Consider the following 13,797-nt stretch of genomic DNA (forward strand, 5'->3'; position numbering starts at 1 on the left):
TGTGTTCTGCTCTTCACTATTTAAATTACACATAATAAAGAAGCAGTTAAAATTAGAGAAAAATCAAGAGAAGATAAATATAGCAGTTTATGAAAGTTATTAAAAAAGTGTTTATTTTTTTTACAATGAATTTCATAACAACACTAATTACAAAATGCATATTTCTCACGGCCCTCCACACTGGTCCACAAATGGTATCTACAGTTCTTTATTAAACAATAAAGACGTTCAATGACTCGAATAGTATGATGCAGGATACGAACTCCATGGCTGTTGATAACTATATGCTGCCTAAAGAATGATATTTTAAACAGACCAGTTAAAAAAATGTTTCAACCTAAATACAATATAATATTGATTTTATGCTTTAATATATAAAATAAAACATTACACAGTATTTATTTAAAACATTTTTGGCTTGTAACTATTATGGAGGGTACATTCCAGAGACAAATATTTTAATTTCAAATTGACATGCAGCAATTACAAAAGAGGTCATAAACATAGGCTTTTTCCACATTTTTATTTTTAGTCAGAAATTTATCCATTTCAAAAAATAAAAACAAGATTATAGCAAACCATAATGGCACTTTTTAACCAAACCAAAGTAGCCCCTTCATCTCCAGGAGGATAGGATACCAAATTCAATGTACCGTAGTGAATAAATAATCTGAACATTCACATTTTAAAGAAAAATTTTAATTTTGCAAGAAACTAAGTACAAAAATTGAACTCCAACTTCACCTAATAATTTATATGTGCTCCTTTGTTCCTAATAGGTTCATTACTTCACTTCTCTACCACCATAAGAATACATTTTTCTTATTTCTGCATCTCGAAACTATTCTTTTATAATGGATTGTATTAAGTTATCCGTTGTATCACAATTTAGTTTTCCAAGTCACTTTTTCACTATGGCCCACAAATTTTCTATTGGGATAATGTCAGGAGAGTTATACCCAAGATCACTGAAGAAAATTGAATGCGAGTTTTGAGGAACTCTCACTTTTTTTTGGAGTGTGGGACGCAACAAGATCCTGTTGTAAGATGAGGTCTTTGTCTTTCTAGAACTGTGGGACCGCTCTTTTCTCCAATAGTTTTATGTATTGGTCATGGCTCTCATCTGAGAATATGACCTTCTTCCACTTCTCAAGTCCAATCTTTGTACACTTTTACCCACTGGAGCCTGTTTTTCTGCATAGCCTCCATCAACAGTTATTTCTTTTTTTTTTGGTCTGTGGACAGTCCTCCCTACTTCCAACAATCTTTGACGGACTATCATGTCAGAAAAATTAATTCCACTAGCTGCCAAGTCTCTATTTAAGTCTACAATCATTTTGCTTTTCCTAACTAGTAAACAATTATGAGTAAGTATAGTTTTTGTTTTTTGCCCACATTTTTCTTTTCTGTCAGGAGAAAAGGTACCTGTCCCTCTAAACCTCTTTAAAATCGCATTAACAGTACCCAGGCTGAGGAAGAGTACATATTTTTGAATGCTTCCTTGGAGATGTATTTTAAAGCTACACAGAATGAATAAAATACTATGAATGTCAACTTGTTTACACTATTAATAAACATCATAGAGACAGCTAAAACATGCAGCACTCAACCAAAATAGTGAACAAAAACCAAACCAAACCAAAAACTAAAAGAAATTTGGCTTGTTTGGATTAATTTGTTCACTACTCTGTACCTATAAATTTCTTTCTTTCTTTCTTTCTTTCTTTCTCTCTCTCTCTCTCTATATATATATATAGGTGAAACAGGATGCACAATTCAAATATGGAAAAAAACAACACAAAATTGGCCTTTTTGATAATTTAAATCTGAATATGTAAATTGATGGAAGGTTGCAAGAGATTCTAATTAATCTTTCTAATGTCAACAAGCAGTGATGGCTTAAAAAATTTCAAGAATTGTGAATGATCAATATTCAAACCCAATAATTTTTTAATTTAAGTAGTAAGAGTCGAGATGAACCAGGATACAAATAAAACTGAATTAGGTCTTTAGATCTCTAGGCAGTCTCCCACTTTCTAGGCACTAAACAGTAATAACCCTCAGTCCTTATGTTGGATATAAATACCTAACAGTTATAGGTTTTAGGCCATTGCTAAGACAGAACACTGCCGACATTAAATATTCTCCAACCACCTACACAACCAGTTACACTGGGCTTGACAGCTGTTTTGAACAGTTTTTTTCTAATCAACTACTGACCAGGTGGAATACCTTAAGAGAGCAAAAAACCCCTCTTTTCAATACCACAGCAATCTGCATTGAAAATTTGTATTTTTCATAAGCTAATTCTTGATTGGTCATGAATGATAAGAGCAAAGAAAGAGCCAAAAAGGCTTGAATTTGTCAACAACATAGTAATGGATTTATAATATCCTCTATAACTTTAATGTGCCAAACTGAAGGCTCTAGGCTCTTTCTTTGCAAATACACACATATATAATTTCTTCTTTTCAACAAATCTAATTTCAGAACGCTTTTTCAACGTGTGGATTACATTAGAAAACTACATGGAAAATGTCAGAACTTTTGCAATTTAAATAAGAAAATATAAGTAAAATAGCTGTCATACCTGTGGATATCCTACCCATGACTGCTGGTAAGAGTATGCTGATGTATCTTGGGCTGAAGGAACACTAGCTGTCTGTGCAGCCGTAACAGCAAGTGAAGCTGCAACTGCCATTGAAGATGCAACAGAACCGTTAATTTCAGTTTTTACCTTCTTTTCTCTCTCTCTGGATTTCTCATCCCTAAATGGCATAATAGAAAAGCACTTACTTTTTTTCCCCCAATACATTACCTAAAATTCTTTCTTTTTTCTGCTTTTAACACAAAATTTTAAACACAAATATACTACTTTGAGGGTCAGCTAGGTGCAGGCACAAACTTGACTTGTTTGTCTGTTTGCTTACTTGGGAAATGGAGTAAAACCAGGTTTAAAATAGCTTGGCATCTTTAACATTTATTATACCCAACATAAAATACTTTCTACATTTATATCTCATCCTGAGATTTTTATTTAATAAGTTTAAAACACCTTAAAACACCTTAGGGGTGCTTAAGGGTCAAAGCTGTATAACTGAGAGGAGACCTCCACATAGCCTTTAAAGGAATGCGGAGAACCGACCAGGGCTTCTGACCTAATGTCCAATCCTCACCTTCTCGTGGTGCACCCTGTTGGGTATCTACTTTGATACTGAACGAACGAGGATGGGCTGGCAATTTGGGATTTAGCCGACCAAATTGTATTCTTATTGGTTAAACCAAAATAAAAAATGATGGTACAACATGACAAAATTTCATGCCGGCTGGGGCGTCGCCCGGTTAAACAAGGCCCCCGTTGTTTTCGCCAGGGAACCAGGGCGAACAGCGAAAAGTCAGCTACTGGAACAAATCTGAAAACAAACCCCAACTCAACATCACCAGAGTTAAAGATCGGTACTATCAACGTAAGAAGCCTGAATGGCAAAGAAATTGAGCTAGCTGAGGAATTAGATAAGTACCAGATCGACATAATAGGGGTGACTGAAACAAAAAAGACCAAAACTGGGGAGATCTTTCTGAGCAATAAATACAAAATGTTATATTCAGGCAATGACAATCAAGGAAAAGAAGGAGTAGCCATAGTATTCAACACAAAATACAAGGCTAATCTTCTTGAATGGCAGTCAGTCTCAAGTAGAGTAATGTGGGCAAATATGAGAATGGGGAACTGGACAATGAGACTTATTTGTGCCTATGGTCCCACAGAAGGTTCTACTAAGGTAGAAGTGGAGGAATTTTTTGAGGCTTTAGAAAAAGCAACTGACACAATGAAAAAGGAAAAGTTGGTCCTTGTTGGGGATCTAAATAGTAGAGTAGGAAATGATTGTGAGACATACAAAAATATTTTGGGAAAATTTGGAGAAAAGAGGAAAGCTAATAATAATGGCAAATATCTGTTGGATTTCTGCTCAGGACATGGACTGGTTATTACTAACACCATGTTCCAACATAAAAATGTGCACAAATTCACATGGAGAGAAGAGGCTAGGAATAAGAAAAGTCTCATTGACTACGTTATTGTTGATAGTGATGTTTTCTCCCTGGTGCAGGACACCAGAGTGTACAGAGGATTTGAAATTGGAAGTGATCACTATTTAGTCTTGAGCAGGATAAAATTGAATTTCATATTGAAAAGAATAACATGTAAGAAAGTTTTAAAGCGAATAAAAGTTGAGCAGCTCTCAGATGTGAACTGTAGACTAAAATACAGAAATATTATTGAAAAGAAAATGAAAGAGTTTGAGAACAGGAATCAAACCTTGGAGATTCAGTGGCAAACTCTGAAGGAAACATTGATTGATTCTGCCAGAGAGGCATGTGGTGAGGTTGTGTGCAAGGATAAAAAAATCAGAACTCCCTGGTGGACACAGGAAGTTAAAGAGGCAGTGAAGGAAAAGAAGAAAGCATATCAAAAGTTCCTGGCAAATAAGTCAGCTTTTACTCTTACAGAATACAGAGACAAATGTAAGAAAGCTAAACAGTGTGTAAAACTAGCTAAACAAAAGTCATGGGAGGACTTTGGCAAGAATATAGAAAATAAATATCAAGAAGGTGGCAAAATATTCTGGAGGTTGTTGAAGAAGCTTAGGAATGGAGGAAAGAGTGCTGTAAAAGGAATTAGAGATGATAAAGGTGAAATGAAAACAGGAGAAAAAGATATCCTTGAAGTATGGAGTAATTACTTTGAAAAACTGCTAAATGAAACAAGCAGTGATGACAGCACAGTGATAAAAAACACTGACCAGGCATGCAGTCAGGAATACATATCCATACTTGAAGTAGAAAAAGCCATCAAAGGCTTGAAATGTGGAAAGGCAGCAGGAGTAGATGATATTCGACCAGAAATGCTGAAGTATGGTGGTATAAGAGTCTTACAGTGGCTGCACTGCATAGTTCAGAAAGCCTGGACAGAGGAACGAATTCCCGATGATTGGAGTAGAGCTCTCATAGTACCCATATATAAAAAGGGAAATAAAACTGAATGTGAGAATTACAGAGGAATTTCCCTACTGAGTGTTCCTGGCAAGATCTATGCAAGTATACTTGAGAAACGGTTGAGAAGAATTGTGGAAGAAAAGCTTGGTGAAGAACAAGCTGGATTCAGGCCAAATAGAGGCTGTCAGGATCAGATCTTCACTTTACGACAAATAGTCGAGAAAGCATGGGAATATAACAAAGATCTGTATTTAAGTTTTGTCGATTTGGAAAAGGCATATGACAAGGTGCCAAGAGAGAAGCTATTCAATACACTGCAGTTATATGGTGTCAATGGGGCATTATATCAAGCAATACTTAGTCTTTATTTAAGTTGTGAGTCAGCAGTTAGAATTGAAGGAAGTACAGGAAGATGGTTTAATGTTAAATCTGGTGTGAGACAAGGATGTACATTATCCCCTCTGTTATTCATTATCTATATGGATCACATTATGAAGGAATGTGGTATTAAACCTGATATCAAAATTGGAGATGTTAATGTCAGCTCTTTGCTTTATGCGGATGATGTTATACTTCTAAATAAATCCGCTACAAGTCTGCAAGATTCTCTGACTAAATTGAATAGCTGTTGTAATAGATATGGTATGAAGGTCAGCAATAAAAAGACAAAGACAATGAAAATAGGCAGAATCATTGAAAATGTCAACTGTGTTGTGAATGGAGAACCTGTGGAACAAGTAAAACATTTCAGCTACTTAGGCACAATTTTTACTGAAGATGGTAAACTAAATATAGAAATAGACAACAGAATCAGCAAAGCTGGTATCGTGGGAAGTCAATTGAATAAATTCATATGGAATAAGAAAGAAATTAGTGGGAACACTAAATTAGCTGTATACAAGACTGTGTTCAAACCAGTTTTAACTTATGGATCTGAGAGCTGGGTCAGAAGTAAAACACTTGACCAAAGACTAGAGACCGCAGATATGAGAGTCCTGAGAAAGATTAGAGGCGTGAACAGATGGCATCAATGGCAATATCATATTAAAAATGAGGATATTAGGAAAGAACTTGACATTGTCAGCATCCAGGAATGCGTTAGCAGAGCTAATCTCAGATGGTATGGTCACTTAAATAGAATGGGAGAGGAAAGATTAGCAAAACAAGTGTTCTCTGCCAGGTTGGCAGGAAAACGACCCAGAGGAAGACCAAGATATAGGTGGATTGATACGGTACAAAGTGCCTTAGACGATAGAAATATAAGATCTGATAATGTTGGAGTCTTGACAAGTAACAGACTGATTTGGAGGAAAATTGTAGATAGGAAGTTAGTAATGATGTAATTTTTTCATGTAGTACTGTCATATCCTGTACACCCCTTGAGGGTACATGGCAGGAATTTGATGATGATGATGATAAAACACCTTATGGTAACTTGTTCTGGTAAAATACTTATAAGCTCTGTATTACTAAAATCTTGGTATTTCTAGCCTGGCTCCCACTGATGAGACCTCAATAAAGGTCGAAACCGGTCTGGGTAGTGGCCCCTTGCCTTTAATACATAGCATCATACATCTCTTCAAGGAGATGGGCTGTGCATTAAGGGTAAATATTAAGAATAGTGATCAGAGCTTATTCTACCTTTACCATGAGTTGCCTTGACTTGCACTACTTTGAGGGTCAGCTAGACTTGCAATACATGCAAGTGCAAACTTGACTTATTTGTCTGTTTGCTTACTTGGGAAATGGAGTAAAACCAGGTTTAAAATAGCTTGGCATCTTTAACAAATATATATATATATATATATATATATATATATATATATATATATATATATATAAACTTATAAAAATTCAATACATTTACAATGCAATTTGTGAATGCATACACTGACATGTAGGTAATTCATTCATGAAATAATATGGATTTTACTTATATAATTTTTATTAGCATAGAATTTTTGCCAGGGTATTTACAGTATGACTTTCAAATTAAACAATAGAAACTGGAAGATTCAACAATGCAAACTCATGAATTATATGTACATAAAGAATGACATAGTCTAAATACATTACGGTCCTAATACAATAACTTTAATTAATAAGAGATCAGTAATTTAATAACATAAATAAATTATTTATGGAACTTTTGGAGCAGTACTATTTCCCATAAAAGGGATAATTTCAACTTATCACATCAGTTTAGATTTGGATGATGTAGCAAGGTTTGATAACTTTCTATATATAATGCTCAATGAGATAAAGAAAGTTATCAAACCTTGCTACATCATCTTTTCTTTCTAAACACCGAGAAATGAAGGCTACCATTTGGTTCACAATGCAAAAGGAGATCTAAAAAGACAATCTAAATATCCTCTTCTACTTCAAGAGTGAAATGGACATATTGGTGGACTGTTGATCTTATTAACTCTTGTAAATCTTTAAGAGAACCATACCCAACCATAAGGATATTGTAAAAATCTCACATAAATGTTTTGCTTCTTATGCTCACTTTTTACAGTCTTATATATACTGAGTGAAAATTTTCATTAATAAGAAATACATTTTTATATAATAAAATAATATAAAATACATATGTAATTTCTTCATATTTAGTAATGCAATTGCATACATTAGTATTACTGAGCCACCATGTGGTTAAGTAGTAAACTTGCTTACTGTATGTTGTAATCCTCGGGGAATAGACAGAAATGTTGTTCGTATATTATTTGTATGTTTGTTCACAGTAGTGTTCAAATGTCACTATTACTATACAACATGCATGCACCATAGTAACAACAGCCACGTTGTCACTTGAGTTTTGGTTTGAATCTTAGTAATAGACACGTACGTTAGAAGAGTTGTTTTTAGAAGATATATCACTGGGTAACAGGAGCGATAGGAAGCAAAGAGTAGGCAAGCAAGAAAGGAGGGCCAGAAAGGTCTAATAAACTACTGAGTTAAGTTCTTTAATCTTGTGAAAGTTTTTATACATATTTTTAAGTCCTCTCCAAGGATACGGAACAGCGAAGTTAATAATTGAAGGACAATGTAATGCATCAAGCCTTCATAGATGAGAAGAAAGCGATATATGTTCTAAGCAGCAAGATAGAATTTGCAATAAAGTTCTTTTTATCATAAATGTATTTGAAACTGCTCAATTAAATGCATTCCTGTTGTCTGAGCAATTATTGATCATGTAAACTTGAATAAACAAGATTAGTTTAGTGAGGCCTTTTAACTTTGATTCTAGTATATCAAGAAATGTGAGAGAAAAGACAGAATGAACAAATGAGTAAAAACAATAAAAATAAGTGTTGCAACGGAAGTTCTCATATAGCCAAGTGAAACTACAAAATTTTCAGTTGACTGCTGTGTTCAGTTTGTTTTGTAAAGTGTTTAATGTTATATCTCAGTATTGAATTTAACAGTGAGAGTCAGAGTATGAGAAATCATTATTGAACTCACATTGAGTAATTCTTAGAATGGCCATGTAATTATTTGTATGCCTTAAGAAGTTAGAAATTAATTTAGTACTTTTAATTATAAAATTATATTCCTTATAATTTTATACATTCCTTATAAAAGGAACGTCAGATCTCCTTAGAGAGATACAGTGAAGTACTAAGAACTTGTATCTGTTTGTATATATGTTAACAGTAAATAGTTAAATTTTTTTTATATACTTGAGCTTTGTTCTTTAGAATATGTGTAAATTATATACATATATACAAATATTTATTTTAGACAAATATGTATAAAAACTTTTACAAGATTAGAGAACTTAACTCAGTAGTTTATTACACCTATCTGGCTCCCCTTCCTTACTTGCCTACTCTTTGCTTCCTAGCATTCCTGTTACCCAGCAACTATTTTAAAAACAAGTAATGCTCATGTCTGTTACTGAGATTTAAAGCGAAACTTAAGTGACAACGTGACTGTTGTTACTACGGTACTCACACATTATACGGTAATAGTAACATACGAACACTGCTGTAAACAAACATACAAATATTATACATAAAATATTTCTGTGCTATTCCATAAGGGTTACAATATATGGTAAGCAAGTTTACTACTACTTAATTATATTTAAGTCTCCTTTAATATTGCTACTGCTTAGCCACACGGCAGTTCCAGTAATACTAATATATACAATTGCATTAATAAATTCAAACAAGCTATATTTAAAAAAAAAACATTCCTTATTAATGAAATTTTTCACTCAGTATATATATAAGGCTGTAAAAAGCAAACATAACAAGTGAAACATTTATATGAGATTTTTTACAATGGCTTAGTATTTCATGAATGACCCCTGGAGGATTCCTTGAATAGCTTTGGACTTGCAGCACCCATCCTCAAAGAATATCACACAGTAAATTGGCAAAGCATCTTCCATGCCCTAATTAGAAGAGAATTACTTTGACAAGTTGTTCAAGGAGTCCTTTGGGGTCATTTGCTCAAAAGGCACACTAAACAGAAATCAAGGAATGATTCTTCATGACATCTGGAAGAAATTAATTAACCTGTGTAACATTAAAGACCCCTCCTATACCAACGGCTTGGTTAGCGTGTCCACTCTCCAGCCAAGAAGCTGTGGGTTCGAATCCGCAGGTTTGTGAAGATAATCACAAACATCCTGGTAAGGGCATAGATGTTTTTGATTATCTTACTAACCAATTACCACATGTACTGCTGTGACCTGTGTTCTGGCATAGTATGACCTTTGTGCCATTAAAAAAAAAAAAAAAAAATCAAACCTCCTGTGCCAGCAATCATGTACAGAGTTTGTCTACCAATGGAGAGACTGCATGTAACATGCCCAATGAAACTATGATTCCAGTCTTTTCAACTTACCTATAAGTATTAATTACAACAGCAATTAATACTTATGAATTAAGAGCAAATCTACTTGTAGTGAACTGCAAAAAAAAAAAAAAAAAAAAAAAAAAAAAAAAAAAAAAAAAAAACATGAGGTGGTCTTTAGAGGATAAGAAGAGATAGCTCTTCCCATGGTTTGCAGAATGTTTTTTAATATATATTCTAGCCCCCCCCCCCCCCAAGATGGGCCTTTGACTTTGAGATCGGGGATAAATATTCTCTAAAGACCAGATCTGGTCTTTAGAGAGTATTTATCCCCCACCCCCAGAAATATTTCTCAATTATGAGGGTATTATATCTCATTGTGGTGACAGATTATCACTCAATGAAAGTCTTTAACAAGTCCTCAAGAACATTATATCTCATTCTTAAAGAGGTATTTTCAGATCAGAACACGATATATATACCTCGCGAGAAAGGATTCTTACTGTAAGCAATTTCTGTGATATGCTATGACGATAAGATTGTCTAGTGACTAAGGTGAGTAGACTTCCAAAAAACAGAAAATACAAGGGAAAAAAAAAAAGATGTACAGATGTTAAGGATGTCAAGATGGGAAAAATTGCTCTCTATTCAATACTGCATTCTGTGGTGCTAAATTTACTGATTTCATCAATAGCTTGAACTAATTCATGGTCCACTCATTGTACTAACATACAAAAGATTTTCAAAACCTTGCATTTATTTATTTTTTTATTACAATCTTACCTTGAAAAGGTATAACAGCACTTTACGAAGGGTAGGATTTTTGTTAGATAATCTAGGAACTCCACTCTGGAGAACAAACAAGGTAGTTTTTTTGTGTGTGTGTGTGTGGGGTGGGGGGGGGAGGGGGGAACACATTCAAGTTTCTTATTAGCATGGCAGTCTTACACTAGACAATGAAAATCAATGAGCTATGTAGATATTCACAAACATCCCAGGCCACAGTGAGATCAAATTTTCTCCAAAAATTAAGTTCTCCAATATATGCAACCTAAACACAAATCTCAATAAATACACTTCATTGAGGTTTGTGTTTAGGTTGCATATATTTCTTTAGGTTGCAAAATTGCCTTACCAAAAGCTAACTGTTAGCTTTATCAACAACCATGCATTTTAACTTTTTTCACATATTATTTCTAGTCTCTTCCCTTAAACCTAGAATTAGTGCAGTCTACCTGTCCATTTTCCTAAAACAAAGTCATTTTTCTGTACACTATCTGTCCACCCACGAATTTTTTAATAATATTCTATTCGTTTTGCTAATAATTATGATTAGCATATCCAGGAATAAGCTAAGATAAATTGAATTCAATATCATAACATCACTTAACACAGAGAGAAAACACAGGGCAATTTTCCAATTCAACTCACTATAGTATAGAACCAGCATGCAAACATACATATAAGATTGACAGTCATATTCATTATGGATTTGTAGAACATAATGTGTTTTGTAACCTATGTTCTTTAGTCTACAGCTTTCAACATATTCATGCTGGAGAGGGACAAATTCTCTTCTCTTGTACTCATTCATGCAAAGAGGTGGGTATGCGCGTACACACACACACACACACACACACACACAAAAGAACTGTCTTAAACTGCTGTTAGTATATCAGAAAATATATCAAACTGTAGCAAGTGATTTCCATTGAAACCAACACAATGTGGAAAGAAAAAATCTTTTGTTTCAAGATATAACTAGCCAGTGATTTAGAGAATATCTATAATTGGGAGGTATATTAAATTGCTAAAGGGCAAAATTAATTATATGGAAACCAATAATCTAAAGTCATGAATTATGTGCAAGTATAACAGAGGAAGACAAATTTTTGTGCCTGGCTTTACACCACTCTGCTTAGCAGATCATCTATTTAAGCTCCCCCCACCCTCCTCCCTGGAGGTACGGGAAAAACAGCAGCAGATGAAAAAATGCAAACCTTACTAAATATGATTGTGCGAAAAATACAATCATGTTTATTGATGATTATTTAATTCCCAGACCACCCACAGTACTCATGTTCTATGGGTTCATAGCCTTTTAGAAATAGGACTCGCATTCAAAAATAAATTCGATCATAGCATGTATTATAAGATGATTCATGTGCTATGGCATGAATCACATACATAATGACGGAACTGTGTGTGTACAAAACAATCTATATTGGATTGTGCTGCTTCTATAAGCTTTCAGTAAAAAATGAAAAATGATTTCTTGCAGGGGAAAAAAAAAAAATCAAGATGCAAAGGAAATATTTATTATTATCCAGGTAAATAAGTAAAAAATGTTCTTACATTTGCAATAACTAATAATTTAACATTTCTCTTAGCTGACTGAGATTTGTGAACATTAAAACAGGGAATATAATGGAATCCCAGAGCAAGCATGGTTTTGGATATTTCTGGTCTTAACTCAGCAAGAAACTGATGTACTCGATGCTGGAATGAAAATGGTTTAAAGCACAAGTAATTCAATAAAGGAACATGAATTTCAACATGTAATACTCAGTCTCACAATTAAATGTCACTCACAATTCTTCCATCGGCCTTTTCCTGCTAAGAGCATAACTGTTCTTGAGCAATTTTGAATGATCTTCGAATGCATCTTGAATTCTGTAATTAAAAAAAGTTTCATAAAATTTTGAGTAAATTTTATAATTACACTTAAATATGTAATTTTATGGGAACATAAGGCACTGGCAAAAATAATCACTAAAATTAAATATACTCGACTGAGTGGATAACACATCTCATCTCCAACCAATAGGTCACGTGTTCAAATCCAACAACAGGCATGGACATTTATGAATGTCTTCAGGTGATAAATGAATTTCATCTGGAAATTCAAGTACCAAACTTCTGAATCTTTCTATGGCACATTCCAATGGTGGGTGATGTAAACTAAGTGATCAGCCATGGATCCTGACTAGTGGAATCTATATTGGTGACCACTGATTAACTAGGAGGCCTCCAGGTAATGGAGACATTGGCTATTGATGACTTTCTCCATTATTTGAGAGGATTCAGGTGATGGAAATGAGATGAGACAATGTGAAAAAAGTTAAAGTATTAAGGAAGAAAATCAGTTATTAGAAAACAGAAATGTGTGAAAGTTACAATATATTTCACTGTTACAGTAATGATCAACCTCACCTGTTAGGATCTGTACCAAAGTCTTCTAAAAATTCCAGTTTTCTCTGGGAGAATATCAATTTCTGTTCTTGATCCATATCACTTGTTAGTGCCATATCAAATGCTTCCATGATGCAATCCATATTCATTGGATCACTTTGGTAACCGATGTCCACCAGTTGCATATGTAACTGAGGATTTATCTAATAAAAATTAAGAAAAACCAATTAACACAATTGGTCTACAATATAAATTAATAAAAAAGCACTTTGGCAACCATGTTCAAAATAAATATTCTTAGTAGAAAATACATCAAAAATCCACAGGTATTAAAAAAAAGAAGGAAGAATCAAACCTCAGCTGCAAAATCACTCTAGTATCCAAACTTCTCTCTGGTTTTAACATATACGATCAGCTGGGGTGGTCAATGCCTGAAGTGGCTGAAAAAGGTCACATGCAATTACTCCAGATAAAACTGTACCAGCTAAAATACCTCACAGGCCGATGAATTACAAAGTTACTTTTTTTTGGGAACTGGAAAAGGCAATTTTAATTTAGTATTCATGCAGAAATAGAAAAAATCCTTACCGGATCTTTAAGTAATCCCTCTTTTACCACTTCAATTGCTTTCACAAAGTCCTTCTTTATCTATAAGAAAAAAAAAAAAGAAAGAAAAAAAAAACAGATGGTCTATACATACAAAAACTTCTGAAGATGAAAGAAATAAATACACTAATTTATTTTTGAAATTAATAATCATAAAATTACAAACTTTTACCTTGAGAATAAGTCTTGTTT

General features: G+C 33.8%; 1 protein-coding gene across 3 annotated transcripts in view; it reads right to left on the reverse strand.

Annotated features, from left to right (window-relative positions):
* Nucleotides 1-92: 92 nt before the first annotated feature.
* Nucleotides 93-13,797, reverse strand: part of Prp39 (pre-mRNA processing factor 39) — a 203,643-nt gene continuing 189,938 nt past the window's right edge. For all 3 annotated transcript variants that reach the window (XM_090391395.1, XM_090391396.1, XM_090391397.1), the window contains 5 exons: nucleotides 13,588-13,647; nucleotides 13,021-13,202; nucleotides 12,400-12,480; nucleotides 2,591-2,768; nucleotides 93-291 (listed from right to left, as the gene is read on the reverse strand). In XM_090391395.1, coding sequence (XP_090247521.1) covers nucleotides 229-291; nucleotides 2,591-2,768; nucleotides 12,400-12,480; nucleotides 13,021-13,202; nucleotides 13,588-13,647 — 564 coding nt within the window. In that variant the 3' untranslated portion in view covers nucleotides 93-228. The remainder of the gene's footprint in view (nucleotides 292-2,590; nucleotides 2,769-12,399; nucleotides 12,481-13,020; nucleotides 13,203-13,587; nucleotides 13,648-13,797) is intronic.

Source organism: Typopeltis vanoorti, chromosome 4 (assembly GCF_054136105.1).
Source record: "Typopeltis vanoorti isolate ZY-2024b chromosome 4, IOZ_Tvanoo_1.0, whole genome shotgun sequence".
Classification (NCBI taxonomy): domain Eukaryota; kingdom Metazoa; phylum Arthropoda; class Arachnida; order Uropygi; family Thelyphonidae; genus Typopeltis; species Typopeltis vanoorti.